Raw genomic sequence first — 23678 nt, 5'->3', positions numbered from 1 at the left:
GGCTGGGGGCGTTATAACAGACAAGCGCAGCCGCCTGTCCAGAGACAATGTGGACAAGCTCACGTTCATTAAAATGAACCAGGCATGGATCCCACGGGACTTTTCCGTACCTTATGCAGAATAGCAATGGATACCAACCTTACCCACCCATTGTTCCATTTTTGCTCTTTCTCACTCTTTTGGGGTGTACCCTCATTTAAAATTTGTGAAAAGAAGCAGTGTTGGCTACCTCGTCCTCCTCCTCCTCAGGGCCAGATTAACGTAGGGGCTATTGGAGCTGCAGCTCCAGGCCCCTACCTTTTATATAGGCCCTGGGTTGGCCATATTCACTGTTACAGCTCTTCTGTCACTTGTAAACACAGAAGTCTGGCTTCTATGCTCGCTTCCCCAGGCAGCACCCTCAGAACCTCCCCACACAGCGCGAAGGCCGGACAAGGAGGGACAGTTGCCGATGCATGGATGTGTTTATGGGCTTCAGAGACAGCATCCCATGTTGAATTAGGCATGCATGGCTGCACCCTTCCTCCTCTGGGTGCATGCCAAGGCACGGCCCTTAAGGCCCTTCAAAATCCTCAGCACCAAGACCATGATGCTCTTAATCCGGCCCTGGTCCTCCTCCACCGCCGCTTCCACCTACACCGCCCATAGGTGTGCGCAGCCTATTGCATTAGGGTGTGCACCCCAAAGTTGAAATACACATGCATGTGTTTGCCTACATGTACATGGCCCCGATACATTACTCTCCCTGCTGGCAAAGAGAAATAGAGCAGAGCAGGTCCGAGGGAGATCTTTCCCATCTCCTCACTGGCAAACAGAGCGATAATGCTATGTGCCCTAGGTGATTAGGGTGTGCCCAGGTACACCCGGCACACCCTTTGCGCACGCCTATGACACCGCCACATCCACCACCACCTCAACCTCCCTCCTACTCCATATGGGCCTCGTCCTTCAGAGATGAAGAACATTGTTTTATTTTTCTGTTTTTTTTTTTGTTGTTTTAAGTTATTTCCCTATCCACATTTGTTTGCAGAGCACTTGCCATGCTCTTAACTACGTTTTGCTGCCATTTGCAGCACTCTAGCCCTTTCCATTGGTGTTTTAGAGCCATTTTAGTGCCTTAAAGTTCGGGTCCCCATTGACTTCAATGGTGTTCGGTGTCCGGGAAAAGTTCGGTAAAAGTCCGGGACACGGACCCGGACTTTTTTTTAAAGTTCGGCAGAACCCGTCGAACACGGACATCTAGGTGTCCGCTCAACCCTAATAAAAAGTAATATACAGACTCGCAGTACATAGTTAATGAATACCTGAGTCAAAATGAGATGCATAAATTAACTGATTTTAGGTTAAAAATGTTTGTGATTGGCAAATCATATCACCTGTTTTTCTTAGGGATATAAATCATTTTTATATAGCATGCGTTCTACCTTCTAAATCCACTGTCACTTCTGAGTTGTTGGTCCTCGTGAACATTTCTAATACAATAGAAATGATTTACTAGAGGCATAAACTGTAGGCTGTTCACTTTGTAAGTGAATTAGCCTTTGGCTTGGTGAATGAGATGAAGCTATGCTGACTTAAAGGGTTTGTTACCCCAAAACTTCATATTCCTGATATGTGGCTGCTGCTGTACCATGTACTTGTATGAGGAAGTATCCTATTCTCTCTTTGTATTGCTTCCTTTATGTGAAATCCCTGGTCTTCCTGCCAGTCCCTCTACTTTTCTATTAAAAACTGACCACACTAAGCAGGAGGATACACTGTGGTCAGTTCTCTAGCTATGCTGGGAACTCAGCCTGCTCTCCTCCAATGATCAGACTTGTCCTGACACCCCCCCCCCCCGCCACCCCCTGCTGCACAGCCATTCACTGGGAAGCTCAGTGTACAATTACTTCTCCTCCCCCAGCTCTTATGCAGCCGAGTTCAGAAGAAATGTTATCACTTATAGAAAAAGTGGAAAAAGGTATTTAGGATGTTTTTATATCTATACTATCATGTTTTGCCTTTCATTTCTATTTTAAATTGAATGGGTTGTTTTACAAGGTGATCCTCTGCAATCACTTTAACCACTTGCCGACCGCATACTGTATATATACGGCGGCAGAGTGGCTCTCCCAGGCAAAACCACGTATGGGTACGTCATTTGCCTGGGAGAAGCTAGGCAGCGAGCGCCCGCCGGTGGCGGTGCGCTCCCTCCCCCGATCATCAGCGGGGGAACCGGCGCGTGTGTCAGGCGGCTCCGATTGCCGCCTGACACCCGCGATCGCTCCACGCTGAGAGAGAAGGACGGTCGGCTGTTGTAAACACAGCCGACCGTCCTCCCTGAAATGATCACAGAGCTCATGTTATCCTTCTATACACCCACACCCCTGTACAGTTAGAATCACTCCCCTAGGGTCACATTCAACCCCTTGATCATAACCCCTTCCCTGCCAGTGTCATTATTACAGTGACAGTGCATATTTTTAGCACTGATTACTGTAGTAATGTCACTGGTCCCCCCAAAAGTGTCAAAAATGTCAGTTAGGGGTCCGATCTGTCTGCCGCAATGTCACAGTCCTGCAAAAAATCGCAGAACGCCGCCATTACTAGTAAAAAAAACAATAAAAATGACATCTTTCCCATAGTTAGTAGACGCAATAACTTTTGCGCAAACCAGTCAAAATCTGCTTATTGTGGATTTTTTTTACCAAAAATATGTAGACGAAAACAAATTGGCCTAAAATGTTAAAAAATTTAGTTTTTTTTATTATTTTTTTGGGGGATGTTATAATATAGCAGAATGTGAAAAATATTTTTTTTTTTTTTCAAAAAAATTGCTTTTTTTTTTTATAGCGCAAAAAATAAAAATCGTACAGGTGATCAAATACCACCAAAAGAAAGCTCTGTTTGTGGGAAAAAAAGGACGTCAATTTTATTTGGGCACAGCATCACATGACTGCGCAATTGTCCGTTAAAGTAACGCAGTGCCGAATCGCAAAATAGGGCCTGGTCATTAAGGGGACAAATCCTTCCGGTCCAGAACTGGTTAAATCAAAAGAAGAAATGCAAGAAGAATCAACATGGGTGAAACAAAAAATGAAAATGATTAACCATCTTGCTGTCTTGCTTGCTTTTAACACACGGTAACATCTGCATTTTTTGCTAGAAAATTACTTGAAATGCCCAAACATTATATATGTTTTGAAAGCAGAGACCATGGAAAGAAAATGATGGCTATTGGAATTTTTTTAAGTCAAATGATATTTGTGCCGTCATTTATCAAATGCAAATTTATATGAATATATACACTAAAATTAATTTTAGTGCACACAAAACACGCCTTCTGCAGCTGCCCAATTGCTTCCACACACCCCAGTAATGGTTGTCCCCCTGCACTCAACCCTGCCCTGCTAATTGGCATGCCCAGGACCAGCATGGCAGGTGTCACCAAGTAGAGGGAGGCAGTTTAGAGAACTGCTGTTCATTGTCCATCCCTTCCACATATACAGACATCAACTAGGATCAGGCTGGGAGAGTGGTAGTTTCCCTTTATACTGCTGGATAAATGATGTTCCATGCCAGCACCCCAACTCCTGAGTACCAGTGGGTCCATGTCTTTTAATCTTTCTTGGAGTGGCACCATACGATTTATACTTGTAGGTCCCTGTGTCACTTCCCCAGCCTTTATTGCTGGGGAAGAAGCCAATGCAATGTGATCTGCACTGCATTACATTCATTAGAAGGTGAGACATCAGGGGCCCTTTAGACCCCTCATGTCTCATTAAAGAGAATATGACACCAAAAATATCACATTGGGGAATATTAAACTGATGACCTATAGTGGGCTTTTAAATTGCCACCTGTGGAAAATATAGAGAATTGAAATTTCATTGGTGCACAAATGTCTATTTACTTGGTGCATACTCATCTTTCATATTTTGCCACAAAAATGTGTAAGTTGTTGTGTTTATAACCCCTAAAGTTAACTTTAGTGCAATTTTCACTGAAATTTTGATTTTCCTAAACTGTTGCGATATTATTGTGTGACAAAAAAAGGGGAACTACCACTATTTTAACTGAAACATATAATAGCGCTACCACTATTTTATCCTCTAGGGTGTCTACTTTCTATATATCATTTCTGGGGGTCAATGCAATCTTAAAGCCCAACATTATTATTTAAAATGTATGCAAAAAACTAAAAAAAATTACTCTAGCAACAAAAGGGCTGAACTAATTTCATATGTGAAATGTACGAGCAAAGCCTGAATTTAGGGAAAACATAACAACTCTATCTGCACTATGGAGAAAATTGGTAATATTTATTATTAAGTTACCTCTCAGCTCTGGAGTCAGTGAGGGTCCAAGTTCCTCCAGTAGAATCTGATCCATCACACCACCCTCAGCTATAGAAAAATAAAGAAATAAAAGATATATCCTGATCACATCCATTTAAAGCAAAACCAGGAAATAATGAAAAAAATATATAATATATAAAAAAGTGCAGCGTTATATATATATATATATACTGTATATATATATATATATATATATATATATATACGAATACATACATACATACACACACACAGTATCTCAGTACACCCCTCAGATTTTTGTAAATATTTTATTATATCCTTTCATGTGACAACACTGAAGAAATGACACTTTGCTACAACGTAAAGTAGTGAGTGTACAGCTTGTATAAGGCCCCTTTCACACAGGTGAACTGTTCAGATCCGCCTGTCCGTTTTTTTGGCGGATCTGAACGGTCCCCCCATGCATCTCTATGGGGAATCGGATGTCAGCGGAGACATCTCCGCTGACATCCGATCCGTCAAATCTGGACGGATGGAAACCCTATTTTCCATCCGTCCAGCGGATCGGATGGCATTGGATGAGAACAGACAGACGGTCCGTTCCCATCCGATTCCCCCATAGAGATGCATGGGGACATGGCAGCTGTGTCCCCCGCTGAGAAAAACTGAGTCCGTCTGACGGACTCCTGTGTGAAAGGGGCCTAACAGTGTAAATTTGCTGTCCCCTCAAAATAACTCAACACACAGCCATTAATGTCTAAACTGCTGGCAACAAAAAAAAGTACACCCCTAAGTGGAAATGTCCAAATTGGGCCCAAAGTGTCAATATTTTGTGTGGCCCCCATTATTTTCTAGCACTGCCTTAACCCTCTTGGGCATGGAGTTCACCAGAGCTTCACAGGTTGTCACTGGAGTCCTCTTCCACTCCTCCATGATGACATCACGGAGCTGGTGGATATTAGGGACCTTGCGCTCTTCCACCTTCCATTTGAGAATGCCCCACAGATGCTCAATAGGATTTAGGTCTGGAGACATGCTTGGTCAGTCCATCACCTTTACCCCCAGGCAGTGGTCCTCTTGGAGATGTGTTTTGGTTCATTATGTTGGAATACTGCCCTGCGGGTTCATCTCAGAAGGGAGGGGATCATGCTCTGTTTCACTATGTCACAGTACATGTTGGCATTCATGGTTCCCTCAATGAACTGTAGCTCCCCAGTGCCGGAAGATCTCCTGCAGCCCCAGACCATGACACTACCGCCACAATGCTTGACTGTAGACAAGACACACTTGTCTTTGTACATCTCACCTGGTTGCCACCACATACGCTTGACCCCATCTGAACCAAATAAGTTTATCTTGGTCTCATCAGACCACAGGACATGGTTCCAGTAGTCCATGTCCTTAGTCTGCTTGTCTTCAGCAAACTGTTTGCAGGCTTTCTTGTGCATCATCTTTAGAAGACACTTCCTTCTGGGACAACCGCCATGCAGACCAATTTGATGCAGTGTGCTGCGTATGGTCTGAGCACTGACAGGCTGACCCTCCACCCCTTCAACCTCTGCAGCAATGCTGGCAGCACTCATAAGTCTATTTCCCAAAGACAGCCTCTGAATATGACGCTGAGCATGTGCACTCAACTTCTTTGGTCCACCATGGCGAGGCCTGTTCTGAGTGGAACCTGTCCTGTTAAACCACTGTATGGTCTTGGCCACCGTGCTGCAGCTCTGTTTTAGGGTCTTGGCAATCTTTTTATAGCCTAGGCCATCTTTATGTAGAGCAACAATTCTTTTTTTCAGATCCTCAGAGAGTTCTTTGCCATGAGGCCCCATGTTGAACTTCCAGTGACCAGTATGAGAGAGTGAGAGCGATAACACCAAATTTAATACACCTGCTCCCCATTCACACCTGAGATCTTTTAACACTAACGAGTCACATGACAACGAGGAGGATAATAATGGCTCTGTGTTGAGTTATTTTGAGGGGACAGCAAATTTACACTGTTATACAAGCTGTACACTCACTACTTTACATTGTAGCAAAGTGTCATTTCTTCAGTGTTGTCACATGAAAAGATATAATAAAACATTTACAAAAATGTAAAGGGGTGTACTCACTTTTGTTAAATACTGTGTGTATATATATATATATATATATATATATATATATATATAAAATATAGTGCTGCACTTTTTTCACTTTTTTATATATTTCGTTTGTACACAATTTTGTTGTCAATTGTAGCGCTAGCAGCTTTTTGATTTTAGTTTGTTAGCACAGTGTTATTCTTTATATAGCAATAGGGAAAGGTTTGGAACTTTAAATGAGGTGAATTATCACCTCCATCTCGGTTCAATAGACAAGGGGGAAAGAGTTGAGACTTTAAATGAGACGATTGACAAGGCTACTAGAGTAAAACCATAATAATAATTTTATTGTATGAATACATATACGTATAGCAAACATTGAAACATATAACAATGCAAAGATATGTAATAAAACAGTATGGACATGATAAATACCAAAGTTGTGTATTAGAACACCCAGCATTGGACAGGTATGATACACAGCAGTAACCCATACATGTATTAAGGCACTTTTTGCTACTCTTTGTACCAGCTCATTCTGGTTCTTACCTTGGGTTTTTTTCTAGCACTTATAGATATGATGCGCTTTAGCACCACTCGGTATTATACTAAGCAGACTTTTCTTATAAGTCTCCTAGAAAAACTTTTACACCACTATACTCATCACTGTTTATTTCAATTTTTCTTTTTTCATCATTATTTTCTTTTCAGTCTTTTGCGTCATATTTATGCCTGGTTTGCCCTTTTCTCTGCGCCCCCACAGCTCCCAGTAAGGCTTGGTCCTTTGGCCGGTCCCAGCATTACACACCAACGTGATTTGCAATGATCTTGGCTACATTGTGAGTAGACCTTAACCAGTTATTTCTCAATTTTTTCCATTTTTTGGGATAATTCCTTATACATATTTTTTTGCAGATTCACAGTGTATTTTTTCTCCTGATGAAGTGGAAAAGAGTCCACGGAAACGCATCAAGCTTTTTGATGTCGATCATCATTGTTATTGTGGGTTATTGCTGTGTATCATACCTGTCTGTAGCGGAAGGGACACTGAGAGTGTGGTTTGTGTTGAAAGAGTGACCATAACCGAACAGTGTCCCTGAGGAAATATATAAAGATATATTGCAGATTGCTAGAATATGGCAGAAGTGTTTCATAGACCCTTGCTAGTGGGGTGGGGTTTGTTATTGTGAATACCTGTATTCCATTGTCCTATTGTTCCTGTCTGCCTTGTAAGCATATTATGGGATGTGTGTTTGTGTGGAATGACTTGAAGAGGGAGGGGTTTTGGCAGAGTGTAGATCTCTTGTGTTTTCAATAAACAAGGCATTCTAGTTTGACTCCCAGAACTGTGTGTCGTCCAGTTACTGGGGGGGGATTTTGCCATGGATATTGTAGCACTTCCTCAGCTCCAAGGATGATACAGCGGAGATACCTAGGCTGGGTATTGGAGCTCCGTTACACTGCCCAATGCTGGGTGTTCCAATACACAACTTTGGTGTTTATCATGTCCATACTGTTTTATTACATATCTTTGCATTGTTATATGTTTCAATGTTTGCTATATGTATATGTATTCATACAATAAAACTATTATTATGGTTTTATTCCAGTGGCCCTGTCACATGTCTCATTTAAAGTCTCAACTCTTTCCCCCTTGTTTATTCTTTATATACATCTAATACCGTCAAATGTGCTTTGATAAATACAACACAAAGCTATAAAAACATTAAAATCAAATGACACACATAAAAAATATGAATATGTGACGTACCTGTCCGTATCCAGCAGCATCTTCAGCATCCAAGATTCCCTTGTTTTAGATATCCACATCCCCAATGCATGACGTGATTCCTTCCTCCACCCATAATGCCACCATTGTGTCCCCGGATTGTCACAATTTTTATTGCACACAAATTTCTATTACCTGTTTGGCTGATTTCCTCCAGAACTGCCAATAAATTAGGGTGAGGATGATATTTCTGTATCGCATAGAGACATTCCCAGAGTCCAATCACAGCTTCTCTTCCCCCATCCTGAATATCTTTTAATATGGTGTGAGAGAAGGCAGTCCTGCTCATATGTTTTTCCCTTGCCACGTAAGTCTGAAACACAAACATGGTTTTCTTTTTTTTTTTAAAGTTGATCAAAATGTAGAACAGACCCAAGACTGGGCTGGCTGTAATTTCCCCGGTTCCATTCCCTTTGAGGCACATGACAGCCAGGCACAGTAGTTTACAGGCACTCCACTCAAAAAAAAAGGAATGCATGTCTTTTTGTAGTTTATTTGCTGGTTCATCTTGGGTAGGGTGTGGGTGAGCCTTAGGATACTCCAAACTAACAGAAATATAATGGAGGACACCTCTAATTGTTCTGTCTCTTCGGGGTGCAGCCACCTTTTTCTATTCAGTATCTGGTAAATAGGGATGAGCTTCGAGTCGAGACTAAGTTAGACTCGAACATCGCTCGTTCGTCGAATGACGAACAAATGTGCTTCTTCGTGGGAAATTCGAGTTTCCCATAATGCACGTGCAGCGCATTATGTGATTGACCAAAGCATGCACCCTGACCTCATGCTTTGGCCAATCAACAGATCTCTGCGATGACTGGACTAAAGGCAGGCTGCCTTTATTCAATCATGGCTCAGGGGCCAAGTACACGCCCCACACTACATAAAGGGCTGCTCGCGCAGCCGCAGCTTGTAGTGTCATTGTGCGGCGTTCAGAGAGGGACAGGCACACGATTCAGGCAGGGACAGAGTCGTTTTTTTTAGTCAGACAGTGCAGGGAGACATTTCTAGCAGTGTAGAGAGGGCGAGGTTCCTGTGTAGGTAGGGATAGATTGATTTCTTTACATCATATCAGACAGTATAGCGCCAGTGAGTAAGTAGCAGTGTAGGGAGGGCCAAGGTTCCTGCTTTAGGTATGGATAGACTGATTTCTTTACATCATATCAGACAGTGTAGGGAGGGCCAAGGTTCCTGTGTGAGGGATAGTTTAATTTCTTTACATCAGATACCAGTACCAGTATTGTCAGTTTCTGCAACATTCTAAAATCTTTATAAACATTATTCCAGAGATCTACGGCAGTAACCTTTGTGCTCAGTTGGGGTTTTATCTATAGAGGGTCACATACCGTTGTGAATACACATCATTCCAGAGATCTACGGCAGTAACCTTTGCGCTCAGTTGGGGTTTTATCTATAGGGGGTCACATACCTGTGTGAATACACATCATTCCAGAGATCTACGGCAGTAACCTTTGCGCTCAGTTGGGGTTTTATCTATAGGGGGGTCACATACCTGTGTGAATACACATCATTCCAGAGATCTACGGCAGTAACCTTTGTGCTCAGTTGGGGTTTTATCTATAGGGGGGGTCACATACCTCTGTGAATACACATCATTCCAGGGATCTACGGCAGTAACCTTTGCGCTCAGTTGGGGTTTTATCTATAGGGGGTCACATACCTGTGTGAATACACATAATTCCAGAGATCTACGGCAGTAACCTTTGCACTCAGTTGAGGTTTTTATCTATAGGGGGTCACATACCTGTGTGAATACACATAATTCCAGAGATCTACGGCAGTAACCTTTGTGCTCTGTTGGGGTTTTTATCTATAGGGGGTCACATACCTGTGTGAATTCACATCATTCCAGAGATCTACGGCAGTAACCTTTGTGCTCAGTTGGGGTTTTATCTATAGGGGGGGTCACATACCTGTGTGAATACACATCATTCCAGAGATCTACGGCAGTAAACTTTGCACTCAGGTGGGGTTTATCTATAGGGGGTCACATACCTGTGTGAATACACATCATTGCAGAGATCTATGGCAGTAACCTTTGCACTCAGTTGGGGTTTTTATCTATAGGGGGTCACATACCTGTGTGAATACACATAATTCCAGAGATCTACGGCAGTAACCTTTGTGCTCTGTTGGGGTTTTTATCTATAGGGGGTCACATACCTGTGTGAATTCACATAATTCCAGAGATCTACGGCAGTAACCTTTGTGCTCAGTTGGGGTTTTATCTATAGGGGGGGTCACATACCTGTGTGAATACACATCATTCCAGAGATCTACGGCAGTAAACTTTGCACTCAGTTGGGGTTTATCTATAGGGGGTCACATACCTGTGTGAATACACATCATTGCAGAGATCTATGGCAGTAACCTTTGCGCTCAGTTGGGGTTTTTATCTATAGGGGTTCACATACCTGTGTGAATACACATCATTCCAGAGATCTATGGCAGTAACCTTTGCGCTCAGTTGGGGTTTTCTCTATAATGGGGTCACATACCTGTGTGAATACATATCATTCCAGAGATCTACAGCAGTAACCTTTGCGCTCAGTTGGGGTTTTATCTATAGGGGGATCACATAGCTGTGTGAATACACATCATTCCAGAGATCTACGGCAGTAACCTTTGCACTCAGTTGAGGCTTTTATCTATAGAGGTTCACATACCTGTGTGAATACACATCATTCCATGGATCTACGGCAGTAACATTTGAGCTCAGTTTGGGTTTTATCTATAGGGATGACTGATCATCCATCTATAGGATTATAGATTACATCAGATATCAGTGAGAGTATTGATAATTGGTCACTTGCGTACATCTATAACCACCACAGCTCATCTATAGGGCTAGCAATTACATCATATCAGGTCATTGAGTATCTATTGTTCAGTTGCGTATACCCTATATTGATCTGTATCAACATCATGTCCAAAAGGCCGTCAAGGAGAGACTGACACTCACAGGCCACGAAAAGAGGGCAAGCAGACTCTGTGTCGATTGTGAAAAGTGGTGGTCACAGTTGACACAGTGCATCCTCTGCAGGCAGAGCACGCCCGTCCTTTCTTTCTGGTGCTGCCCGTGCAATTCATTCACAAGATGTGGAAGAGTTGGTGGAGTGGATCAATAAGCCATCCTCATCCTCCTCTTCGTCTGACACCCACGCTCCCAGTAGTTTGCCTTCCACCGCAGCTGCCAAAGCGGTCCATTCCACAGGCTCCTTCTCCACAGCTATTCCTTCAGTTGCCCCACCATCATGCACAGAGGAGTCACCGGAAATATTCGATCATAGTGTCAGTGTCATGCTCCTGGAGGATGCGCAGCAATTTGACAGCTGTGATGTTGTTTCCCAGATTGATGAAGGGAATAACATGAGCCTAGAGAGAGGGGGTGACAACGACGGATAAGGGACCAGCAGTCATGTTGCCACAGCTGAAGCATATTTCCAAGTTTGCTCCAGTGACGAGGAGGGAGGGGATGATGAGGTCACTGACCGTACTTGGGTGCCGGACAGGATAGAGGAGGAGGGGGAGGATGAGGAGGATGCACAACTGCAACTAGGCAGAATGTGCTCCATGGGCCGGCCTAGTAGTTGCCAACCTATTGCGTCACAGATGCAGGGTGCTGCAAAATCCCCACGGACTCCAAAAAGTTCATTAGTGTGGGCATTTTTCAGCACCTGTGCAGTAGACCGCAGCATTGCTGTTTGCAACATCTGTCTAAAGCGGATCAAGCGCGGCCAGAACACCAGCCGCTTGGGCACCACATGTTTGACAAGGCATGTGACTTCCTGCCATGCAGTCATCTGCTAGCAGTACACCACCGCTTGATTTGAGCATCAGGCAAATTTCACTACCCCAGTATTTGAACCGTAGAAAGAAATACTGTCTCAGCCATCCACATGCTCATAGTCTTAATGCTAGCTTGGCCAAATTGCTAGCATTACAGTTGCTGCCTTTTCAGCTGGTAGACTCGCCTCCCTTTCACGAATTTATGGAATGTGCTGCACCACAGTGGCAGGTCCCAAAAAGGCATTACTTTTCACGTAGGGCCATTCAGGCTCTCTACTGTCATACTGTCATGTGGAAGGTAGTGTTTTGGCCTCCTTGGACAAAGCAGTCAGCAGGAAGGTGCACATTACTGCTGACTCTTGGTCCAGCAGGCATGGACAGGGACGTTACATTTCTTTCACGGCGCACTGGGTAACTCTGCTGGCAGCTGGGAAGGATGCAGGACAGGGTTCGGTGCTGGAGCTTGTTTTGCCACCACGCCTCCAAAAAGCTGGTACTGGTTCTGCCGCATCTGGCTACTCCACCACCACCACCTCCTCCTCCTCTTCCTCCATGTCCTCTTCTGCGCAATTCTCCTCTGCAGCAGCAGGGCTCTCTAAGCATTCAAGGGACTATGCAAGCAGTCAGGCTAAAAGATGCCATGCTGTGCTTCAGTTGGTCTGTCTAGGGGAAAGGAGTCACACCGGTGCAGAGATTCTGTCAGCTCTGCAAGGGCAGGCTCAGAGATGGTTGACGCCACGAGAGCTTGAGCCAGGAATGGTTGTATGCGATAATGGCACCAAGCTTCTCCCCGCCCTCCGACAGGGACACTTGACACATGTTCCATGCTTGGCACATGTTCTGAATCTGGTGGTGCAATGTTTCTTGAGCAGATACCCAGGCTTCCAAGATCTCCTGAGGCAGGCCAGAAAAGTCTGTAGAAATTTCCGTCGTAGGTTCAATGCCAGTGCTCGCTTATCTGACATTCAACGGGAATTCAACCTGCCCACCAACCGCCTCATTTGTGACATGCCCACCAGGTGGAACTCAACGTTGGCAATGCTGCAGCGGCTGCATGCGCAGCAGTGTACCTGAGTGAGTATGGCACAAGGACAGGGTCAGGGGAGCTTGGCTTTTTTTCGCCATGCCAGTGGCTTTTGATTAAGGATGCATGCATCGTCCTGTCACCATTTGAGGAGGCCACTCGGATGGTTAGCCGGGACGATGCATGCATCAGTGACACTGTCCCGCTAGTCTACCTGCTGGAGCACATGCTGCGTGGAATCATGGACAGGGCACTTGAGGCAGAACAGCGGCAGGAAGAGGAGGACTTCCTTTCCTCACAAGGCCCCCTTTCCTTTCCTCACAAGGCCCCCTTTATGCAGATATAATTCCTGCAGGGCCACAAAACACACAGGAGGAGGAGGAGGAGGATTTCGGCAGCATGGATGTAGAGGAAGAGGATAGGATACAGCAGTCTTCAAGGGATGGTTTGGATTCCCCAGAAACCCCAGGAGTTGTACGTGGTTGGGGGGGGAGAGGTTGCTCCTGCTGACAATGTCATCCTTTTTTTTTTTAAACTTCTTTTTATTAATTTTATCAATTAAACAACAAAACAAGACATGGACAATGTCATCCTTAGTGACCCAGAGGACTCAGAAGCTCATGCCTCCTCCAATTTACGTTGCATGGGCTCCTTGATTCTGCAAAGCCTGTGAAAGGACCTGAGGATTTGTGCTATCAAGGAGAGGGATCACTACTGGTTGGCAACCCTTCTTGATCCACGTTACAAGGGTAAAGTTGCAGAGCTCATCCTGCCTTCGCAGAGGGAGCAGAGGATGAAACATCTTGAGGAGACCTTGAAAAAAAAATTGAGTACCGCCTTTCCAGACCCTGGGAGGTCAACATTCTCCAGACGTGTTTCTGAGCCAGCTGACCGATGCCTTTAAACAGTTCTTCTGTCCTCAGCAGCACCCAGGGCTGTTAGGTTTAAGCAACCATCGTCAGCGTCTCCATCATATGGTGCATGATTATCTAGGAGCAAGAGCAGACTTGGAGACCTTTCCAGCTGGCTTACTGGGTCTTGAGGATGCACTAGTGGCCAGAACTTGCTCAATATACAATGGAGCTACTGGCCTGTCCTGCTTCCTGCGTGCTTTCCGAACGGACGTTTAGTGCCGCTGGAGGTTTTGTGACAAACAAAAGAGTGCAACTATCCACAGACTCTGTTGATCAGCTGACTTTCATCAAAATGAACCAGTCCTGGATCAACATGAGCTATCAGGCCCCTGATGCTGATGTAACAGATTGAATTTGCTAGGAGTCTGCCATCCCTTGAAGACTGCATATGCTGCCTATCATATTCATTTACCTTGATTCTGCTAGCTTCCAACAATGTTTTTGGTTTAGGTCACTACCAACCCCCAAGGCCTAATTTTCTGCACTTGTATGACAGGTGCATACAATTTAAATGTGGTATGTCATTTTTAATAGCAGGCCCTGTCCCTGTGCCCTGCTAACTGTGAGGGTTTACGGTGTTCAGGCACCACATACGGCAAAGGCCCAATTTTTGGCACTTGTATAGCACATGCGATTTCAAATTTGCATGGAATTCTTACCAGCAGGTCCCATTCCTGTAACAAGCAAAAGTAACTACTAGGCCTTGGTTACAGTGCTCAGGCACCACCTTCGCAAAGGCCCAACTTTTGGCACTTGTATAGCACATGCGATTTCAAATTTGCATGGAATTCTTACCAGCGGGTCCCATTCCTGTACCAAGCAAGAGTAACTACGAGGACTTGGTTACGGTGTTCAGGCACCACCTTTCGCAAAGGCCCCATTTTTGGCACTTGTATAGCACATACGATTTCAAATTTGCATGGAATTCTTACCAGCAGGTCCCATTCCTGCACCCAGCAAGAGTAACTGCGAGGGGTTACGGTGTTCAGGCAACAAGCAAGGCCCAATTTTTCTGCACCTGTATGAGAAGTACATGCGATGTACTTTGAAACCTGTATGTATATTTGTATATGACATTTTTTTTTGCTTTAGAAATGTCAGTATAGTTGCAGCAGGCTACATACATCGTAGAGATGCAGTACTTTACAGGCACATTCAGGGGACCCCCAGGCATGATATTTGAAGGAATTTTTCATTTTTATAGTTTCACTTTAAGCTTCATTAAAATCAGTAAATTAGTGCTCCTTTAAAAATGATTGTTTTTAAAAACTTTTTTTTCATTGCTACATGTTCCCCAGGTCAGGACCCGGACACCCATAAACTTTTTCAGGGCAATAACTTGCATTTAAGCCTTCAAAATAAGGCTTTTTGATTTTTGAGGTTCGAGTCCCATAGACTTCAATGGGGTTCGTTTTTCGAACAAACTTTTCCTCTGTGTTCGGTGTTCTGGTGCGAACCAAACGGGGGGTGTTCGGCTCATCACTACTGGTAAACTACAACTCAGGGGACCCCTTTGCAAAGGTATAGTCTTAGTCAGCAAACTGTATTAAAGTGATTGTAAAGTCTCTTTTTCTTTGTTAAAAATAACAAACATGTCATACTTACCTGCCCTGTGCAGTGATTTTGCATAGAGCAGCCCAGATCCTCCTCTTCTCAGGTTCCTCTTTGGTGCTCCTGGCCCCTCTATTTTGTTAAGTGCCCCTAGAGCAAGCAGCTTGCTATGTGGGCATCCAAGCCGAGCCACAGGTCAATTCAGACATAGAGCCAGGCCTGGCCCACGCCCTCTCTCTCCTGATTGGCTAACTGATTTTGATTGACAGTAGCGGGAGCCAATGGTGCCATGCTGCTGTCTTAGCCAATGAGGAGGGGAGTCCTGGGCAGCCGAGACACTCCTGCAGCATCGCTGGATCTAGATGGGCCCAGGTAGTTATTTGGGGGGCTGCTGCACACAGAAAGCTTTTATCTTAATGAATTGATAAAAAACCTTTCTGCCTTTAGGCTCTCCTAAAAGGTGGCAAGGATAGTCTCTGGGTATCTTTACGGCTTGTACTCACTGTGCCCTGGGTACTTTAATGCTTTCTTGCAGTACCAGTCAGCCTCTGTACTGGGTTCCTCCAAGTTGGATCCTCTGTGGACTTTCTGTACTGCTTTCAAGGGATCTAGACATGGGTCCCCTAGCTCTAGCTGGAGCTGGGACCCAGATTGCTTCTTCTGAGCTGTAGCTATCAGCCCAGAGGGCCTCGGCCCTCAGTCTAGGTCTTCTCCCATAGGAACAAGGAACCTGCTATTCCAGGTCCCAGCCTACTTATACATAGGTCAGTCCTATACTGGCCATTTTTCCTACCAGGGATTGGCTGAGGCTGCATGATTATACAGGTGAAGGTCTGTCTCCTCTAGCCACTAAATTCTAGAACCTACCAGAATTCAAGGGAAAGCAGCAGAACCTGCAACCAGCAGAACCGAGAAGAGCCAAAAGCAATTGAGCACTGCTCCTCTGCTACAGAGGAATCAAACAACTAACATTGCATCAACCATAGAAACCTAGCTAGGAGAGCGCAACAAAAAGATAAAAAATATAATTACCATAGAAACAATCCTTACTATTTTATGAATTACATATTACAATGCCAACTATGCTTTCTTGTAAAGGTTTGGTATGGTTGTATACAATCCTGTATGAAGAAGGGAAGGGTGGAGGGGGGATGTAGCAAAAAATATATTGCAGTTTATTTCAAATATTTTTGTCTTACATCTGTGCTTAAGACTTTCCGAGATTTCAGTTCCTTCAGGAGGACCCCACTGTCCATGTTCTCCAGGATGTCGATCAGGTCATTTCTGAAATACTCGTATATCCTCCTCAGTGATGAATCAGGATATGAAGATAGCTGTCGGAGGAACTTCCTGATGTCCTCTACAGAAGCACAGAAAATACATTTATAGGATTGTGGCTTTTACTTAGAACCCAAATTATTAATGAGGAAATGTATAGTTTGTGTTTGTTACTAATTGCTTTGTGATTCCTTTCTAAACCTAAGGTCTTGTTTTATATTAGTATATTTTTTTGGTGTTCAGACCCCAATGCCTGTACCTATTTAGCATGAATCAGTATACTCAGACAGCTGATTACTCGCAACGTCTTTATCTGTTGCTCTTTTCTTTCCTCTTCTGTAACGCAATATTACATTTTAATAAAATTGTGTTTTTTTTTATTTTTATTATTGTGTTTCAGCACCAGTGCAAGAGTCTGTACCACAGGGTAAATATAGTAACCATTATAAAAGCTGCAGTTTTACCCACCCCCTGCACTGTCATAACTACTTATTTCCAATCAGCATTGAGTGTGAGCTCCCAGATTGGAGAGATGTAGTTCTGACTATGCAGAGGGTGGGTTAGACCATTGGAGATAGACCTACAACACTGCACTCAGCAAAGCGCATGTTTCCAATTGACTAAAATGCCCTAGCTCAGCAGAGGGTGTGTTGGACCTGTGCTGAGAGACCACTGCATCCACACAGACAGCAATGGTTCTTCTTTGCAGCATGCTGGCAGGAGACAGTCCTTTCTACTGAGTCTCTGACTGGTAACGCTATAACCAAATAAAATTTGTATAATTTTTTTCACACAAAAAAATGATCACCGTTTTTTTTTTGTTTTTTTTTGCGATATAAACAAAAAAAGACCAAATTTTTTTACTTTATGCTATAAAACATATTCAATAAAAAAAAAAATTAACTTTCTTTATAAATTTTGGCCAAAATGTATTCTGCTACATGTCTTTGGTAAAAACAAATCCCAATAAGTGTACTATATATGGATTGGTATGTCTGAAAGTTATAGCGCCTACAAACTATGATATATATATATATATATTTTTTTTTTTTCTTTTATACTAGTAATGGCAGTATTCAGCAACTTATCATTGGGCTGCGTTAGTTCAGTGGGCAATCTGACACGGGAATTGACGCCAGGGGAAACTGTCCAACGGCCACTGACATCACCAGTGACACTAAAGCCCCGTACACACGTACTGATCGTCGGCCGAACAATCGGCCGTCTTTTGTCCAGGGCTGTCGTGTCTGTTGAAAACTGCTAAAGACTGCACACGAATTTTGTCGGCCAACAACAGCCGACTGCAGAAGTGATGTCATGTGATGGTTAACTTTCCGTGTGTTTTTTCTTTTCTGAGCATGCCCAGTCTTGCTAATCTGCTGTTTGTCGGCCGAATTCTGTACTGACTGGCGAACAATCGGCCGTTCTGGTGACGGCCAACAAAAATTTTAAAGTCTGCACGACAGATTCTGTTCGGCCGAAAATGCGCTGTCGGCTGTCGGAAGCATCATACTAACAAGCCTACAATCGGCCGATCGGTCGGCGGCCGAATATTTACGGCCGACAATCGGTGCGTGTGTACGGGGCTTAAGACAGTGATCAGTGCTAATATGTCACTGCTGTACTAATGACTCTGGCTGGGAACGGGTTAACATGTAATGTGTTCAAGTCAGTAAATGTGTGCCTAAATATCCGTAGTGTGTGTAAGGTGTGCTGCTTTTTACTAAATGTCTCTTTGTTTTTTTTATCTCTGCTTTGCAGGGATAAGAAACAGAGAGATTGTTTCTTCTGTACCGAGCTTTGTGTTAATTGTCAACTCAGGGCTGTGGGCTGTTATTGCAAACAGCCGATCAGCAGGCCCCGGGCATGAATCATTGGCTGGGACTTGCTGACAGACTCCAGCTATGTACAGTTACAGAGGGTGTTGGGGGGGCAAAAACTTCACTCTGCGTGACAAGCTGCCCGCCTGCAGTACATTGCAGGAGGGCAGTCCGCAAGAGGTTAATAGGTCAGATTGACCAGACTGCTACATTACACTGATAACACTTGCATACAATATATGTATCAAAAGAAAAAAAAAAGGATAAAAGAACATTTAGACCGCATTCACACTGAAGCGGCACGACTTCGGGGGCGACTTCACAAGTTGCGTGCACCGTGACTTCGGCGCGACTTGCACGGACTTCATATAATGAATGTCTATGCAAGTCGCTCCGAGGTCACCCCAAAGTAGTACAGGACCCTTTTTCTAAGTCGGAGCGACTTGTGTCACTCCTATTGGAGCGGGTCCTGTACCAGTCAATGGACCGCGAGGGACCGCGACTTGTCAGGCTGACAAGTCGCCTGAAAAGTCGCGGTAGTGTGAATGGAGCCTTATTTTAAAGATGAATATTGTTATTTTTGAGGGATTCAGCCTCAAACCAATTAGTTATATGTATTAATGTGTACCCCATTACCTGCAGGCTGCAGGTTCTTGATGAAATCTTCCCTGCAGTGCCTCCTTCACAAGTATTCATGCCTCGCATTCTGTGAATGGAGGAGGAGCAGTCGAATGACAGAATCTCCACCTCCCATCCACAGAATGTGATGCATTGTGGGAGTGTAGCAATGCAAGTTTTTTTTGAATGGTGGAGAGTAACTTTTCAGACTAGCTGCAGGGACTTTAACCACTTCTGGACCGGAAGGTTTTGCCCCCTTAAGGCCCGTACACACGTACCGATCGTCGGCATACAAACGTCGGTGGACGAAAGATCTGCCGATTGTACGCTTGTTAGTATGGTGCCTCCGACAGCCGTCAGCGCACATTCTGCCGACAAGAATCTGTCTTGCAAACATTAAAATTTTTGTATGCCGACACCAGAGCGGCCGATTGTTCGCCAGTCAGTACAGAATTCGGCCGACAGACCGCAGATTTGCAAGACTGGGCATGCTCAGAAAAGAAAAAACACAGGGAAAGTTAACCATTACATGACATCACTTCTGCAGTCGGCCGTAGTCGGCGGACAAAATTCTTGTGCTGTCTTTGCACTTTTCAACAGACACCGACAGCCCGGGGACAAAAGACGGCCGATCGTTCGCCGACGATCGGTACGTGTGTACGGGCCTTTAATGACAACCATTTTTTGAAATTCGGCACTGCGTTTTTTTAACTGACAATTGCACGGTCGTGCGACCCTGTTCCCAAATAAAATTTATGTCATTTTTTTCCCCACAAATAGAGCTTTCTTTTGGCGGTATTTGATCAACTCTGTGATATCAATTTTTTGTGCTATAAGCAAAAAAAGAGCGACAATTCTGAAAAAAAAAAAACAATATTTTTCACTTCCTGCAATATAACATTTCCAATAAAAAATTTTTAAAAAAATTAATAATCAAATGTTTTCATAATTTTAGATCATTTTGTATTCTGCTACATATTTTTGGTTAAAAAATCCCAATAAGAGTATTTTGGTTGGTTTGCGCAAAAGTTATAGCGTTTACAAACTACGGGATAGATTTTTGAACTTTTTATTTCTTTATTTTTTATTAGTAATGGTGGCAATCTGCGATTTTTAGCGGGACTGCGACATTGCGGCAGACAGATCGGACCCCTGACATTTTTGACACTTTTTAGGGACCAGTGACACTAATATGGTAATCAGTGCTAAATAATATGCACTGTTACTGTATAAATGACACTGGCAGGGAAGGGGTTAATACTAGGGGTGATCAAAGGGGTTAAATGTGTGCCTATTATGCTTACTGACTCTGTGTGTGTGTGTGTGTGTGGGGCGGGGGGTTCTGTGACAGGCACAGAGAGAGCTGAAACTGCTGATCTGTCCCTTCCTGTCTTACAGAAGATCCGCCTGCTTTGTTTACATAAGCAGGCGGGTCCTCACTCCGCTTCTCAGATGATCGCGAGAGGGCAGCGGCAATCGCCGTCGCTCCTCTGCGGCCCGCCTCCCGCTGTGTCTAAACACAGCGGGAGAGCGGCTCCAGCGGCACGAGCATGCAGTCATGACTGGACACAGCCAAGCTGCCCTGCCGCAGTAAAAAGGCGGCGGGCGGTCGGCAAGTGGTTAAAGCCTTTGTAACCCTAAAAAAAAAACTAAGATCCTGTTCCTTTAAGGCATGAATAACAGCACAGTGCGTGTGCTGTGCAATTCTTCTCTTCCTAACTGGTAATAAACCTGGTTGATCCGGTCAGTTCCTGTGTCCCCCTACCTCTGCTGACCATGAAAATCATGGCTGCTGAGCCCTGATTACTGTGGTCAGCATACATGCCTCATCATCCGCAGCTCTCATCTCTCCTCTTACAGTCTCTTCCCCCCTCCCTTCCTGTCAGCATGAGAGCGTTTCCTTCCCGCTTCTCCCAACCCTAATTAGCTGCACATTTTAATGTATCATATCAATGTATACCATGCAGATATGCTGCCATTAATCAAAATGCAGTCATGTGATCCGTCTGTGCTGGCCGCCCTCGATCTATGGAGGGTAGCGGGAGGGACAGAGATTGCATCTGCTGGCCGACTGACATCACAGGGGAATCTTGGCTCCTCCTGCTTCTGTCCATAGATTGGGGCCGGCCAGCACAGGAGGATCATGGGACCACACAGCTGCGGTGTCAGAAATAGTATTTAGCCTTTTAATTTCTAAAAAACACTTACACCTTTCATTCATGGCAGCATATCTGCATGACATACATGTAAAGTTACATAGTGACTTTACAAACACTTTAAGTCTCATAGCGCTAGAAGATATCTGGTGGATATGAAGGATACATTGCAGGAAGAATTTTTACAAGAAGCAGCAGCCTGCAGGTAAATGGGATACATGTTATTACAGATAATGTGTTTGGTGCTGTACCCATCCCATACCCCCCAAAAAAATTTAAATAAATACAGGGAGTGCAGAATTATTAGGCAAATGAGTATTTTGACCACATCATCCTCTTTATGCATGTTGTCTTACTCCAAGCTGTATAGGCTCGAAAGCCTACTACCAATTAAGCATATTAGGTGATGTGCATCTCTGTAATGAGAAGGGGTGTGGTCTAATGACTTCAACACTCTATTATATCAGGTGTGCATAATTATTAGGCAACTTCCTTTCCTTGGGCAAAATGGGTCAAAAGAAGGACTTGACAGGTTCAGAAAAGTCAAAAATAGTGAGATATCTTGCAGAGGGATGCAGCACTCTTAAAATGACAAAGCTTCTGAAGCGTGATCATCGAACAATCAAGCATTTCATTCAAAATAGTCAACAGGGTCGCAAGAAGCGTGTGGAAAAACCAAGGCCAAAATAACAGCCCATGAACTGAGAAAAGTCAAGCGTGCAGCTGCCAAGATGCCACTTGCCATCAGTTTGGCCATATTTCATACTGCAACATCACTGGAGTGCCCAAAAGCACAAGGTGTGCAATACTCAGAGACATGGCCAAGGTAAGAAAGGCTGAAAGACGACCACCACTGAACAAGACACACAAGCTGAAACGTCAAGACTGGGCCAAGAAATATCTCAAGACTGATTTTTCAAAGGTTTTATGGACTGATGAAATGAGAGTGAGTCTTGATGGGCCAGATGGATGGGCCCGTGGCTGGATTGGTAAAGGGCAGAGAGCTCCAGTCCGACTCAGACGCCAGCAAGGTGGAGGTGGAGTACTGGTTTGGGCTGGTATCATCAAAGATGAGCTTGTGGGGCCTTTTCGGGTTGAGGATGGAGTCAAGCTCAACTCCCAGTCCTACTGCCAGTTTCTGGAAGACACCTTCTTCAGGAAGAAGTCTGCATCCTTCAAGAAAAACATGATTTTCATGCAGGACAATGCTCCATCACACGATTCCAAGTACTCCACAGCGTGGCTGGCAAGAAAGGGTATAAAAGAAGAAAAGCTAATGACATGGCATCCTTGTTCACCTGATCTGAACCCCATTGAGAACCTGTGGTCCATCATCAAATGTGAGATTTACAAGGAGGGAAAACAGTACACCTCTCTGAACAGTGTCTGGGAGGCTGTGGTTGCTGCTGCACGCAGTGTTGATGGTGAACAGATCAAAACACTGACAGAATCCATGGATGGCAGGCTTTTGAGTGTCCTTGCAAAGAAAGGTGGCTATATTGGTCATGATTTGTTTTTGTTTTGTTTTTGAATGTCAGAAATGTATATTTGTGAATGTTGAGATGTTATATTGGTTTCACTGGTAAAAATAAATAATTGAAATGGGTATACTGTATATTTGATTTTTGTTAAGTTGCCTAATAATTATGCACAGTAATAGTCACCTGCACACACAGATATCCCCCTAAAATAGCTAAAACTAAAAACAAACTAAAAACTACTTCCAAAAATAGTCAGCTTTGATATTAATGAGTTTTTTGGGTTCATTGAGAACATGGTTGTTGTTCAATAATAAAATTAATCCTCAAAAATACTCATTTGCCTAATAATTCTGCACTCCCTGTAATATAGTTGTATTTCTCTGTAAGGTCCCTTTCACACGGTCTGCTCCGCTGACAGACGTTCTGCTCATCGGGGGATCGATACGCCGATCCCCGCTGAGCAGGCGGACAACAGCTCCGTCTCCGCTCTGTGTGTGGAGAGGGAGGTGTCATATCCCCGCTGTCCTCTATGGGGGAATCAGATGAGAACGAACCGCCTGTCCATTCTCAATCCGATCCGCCAGACGGATGGAAAACAGGGTTTCCATCCGTCCGGATTTGACGAACAGGATCTGATCGGATGTAAGCGAACATGTCTCCGCTGACATCCGCTGCCCCATAGGGATGCATGGGGCATCCATTCAGATCCGCCTGAAAGACTGATAGGCAGATCTGAACGGACTGTATGTGTGAAAGGGGCCTATAGATGATATAAATAAAAGGTGATTCATTGATGCTTACCCGGTAATTCCTGCTGGTTTGACTTTTTCATTTTTTTATTTGTGATCAGTCCATTTC

The 23678-nt window shown here is 44.2% G+C and overlaps 2 protein-coding genes across 2 annotated transcripts in view; both read right to left on the bottom strand.

Annotated features, from left to right (window-relative positions):
- Window positions 1-23678, bottom strand: part of LOC309543141 (uncharacterized protein) — a gene marked incomplete at its 3' end in the record, with an annotated part of 1180881 nt that overhangs the window by 521452 nt on the left and 635751 nt on the right. The gene's annotated exons all lie outside the window — the stretch shown is intronic.
- LOC309569794 (uncharacterized protein) lies at window positions 3802-23656 on the bottom strand (the record flags this gene model as incomplete). Its single annotated transcript, XM_082275798.1, has 5 exons — window positions 23622-23656; window positions 16667-16827; window positions 8307-8484; window positions 4317-4385; window positions 3802-3839 (listed from the first exon to the last, which is right to left on the bottom strand). Exons 1-5 carry the CDS (start codon window positions 23650-23652, stop codon window positions 3802-3804), a joined length of 477 nt encoding a protein of 158 aa, XP_082131924.1. The 5' UTR covers window positions 23653-23656.

The sequence above is a fragment of the Pelophylax lessonae genome, assembly GCF_965119305.1.
Source record: "Pelophylax lessonae genome assembly, chromosome: 13".
Taxonomy (NCBI): domain Eukaryota; kingdom Metazoa; phylum Chordata; class Amphibia; order Anura; family Ranidae; genus Pelophylax; species Pelophylax lessonae.
This window is presented reverse-complemented; position numbering and strand designations above follow the sequence as displayed.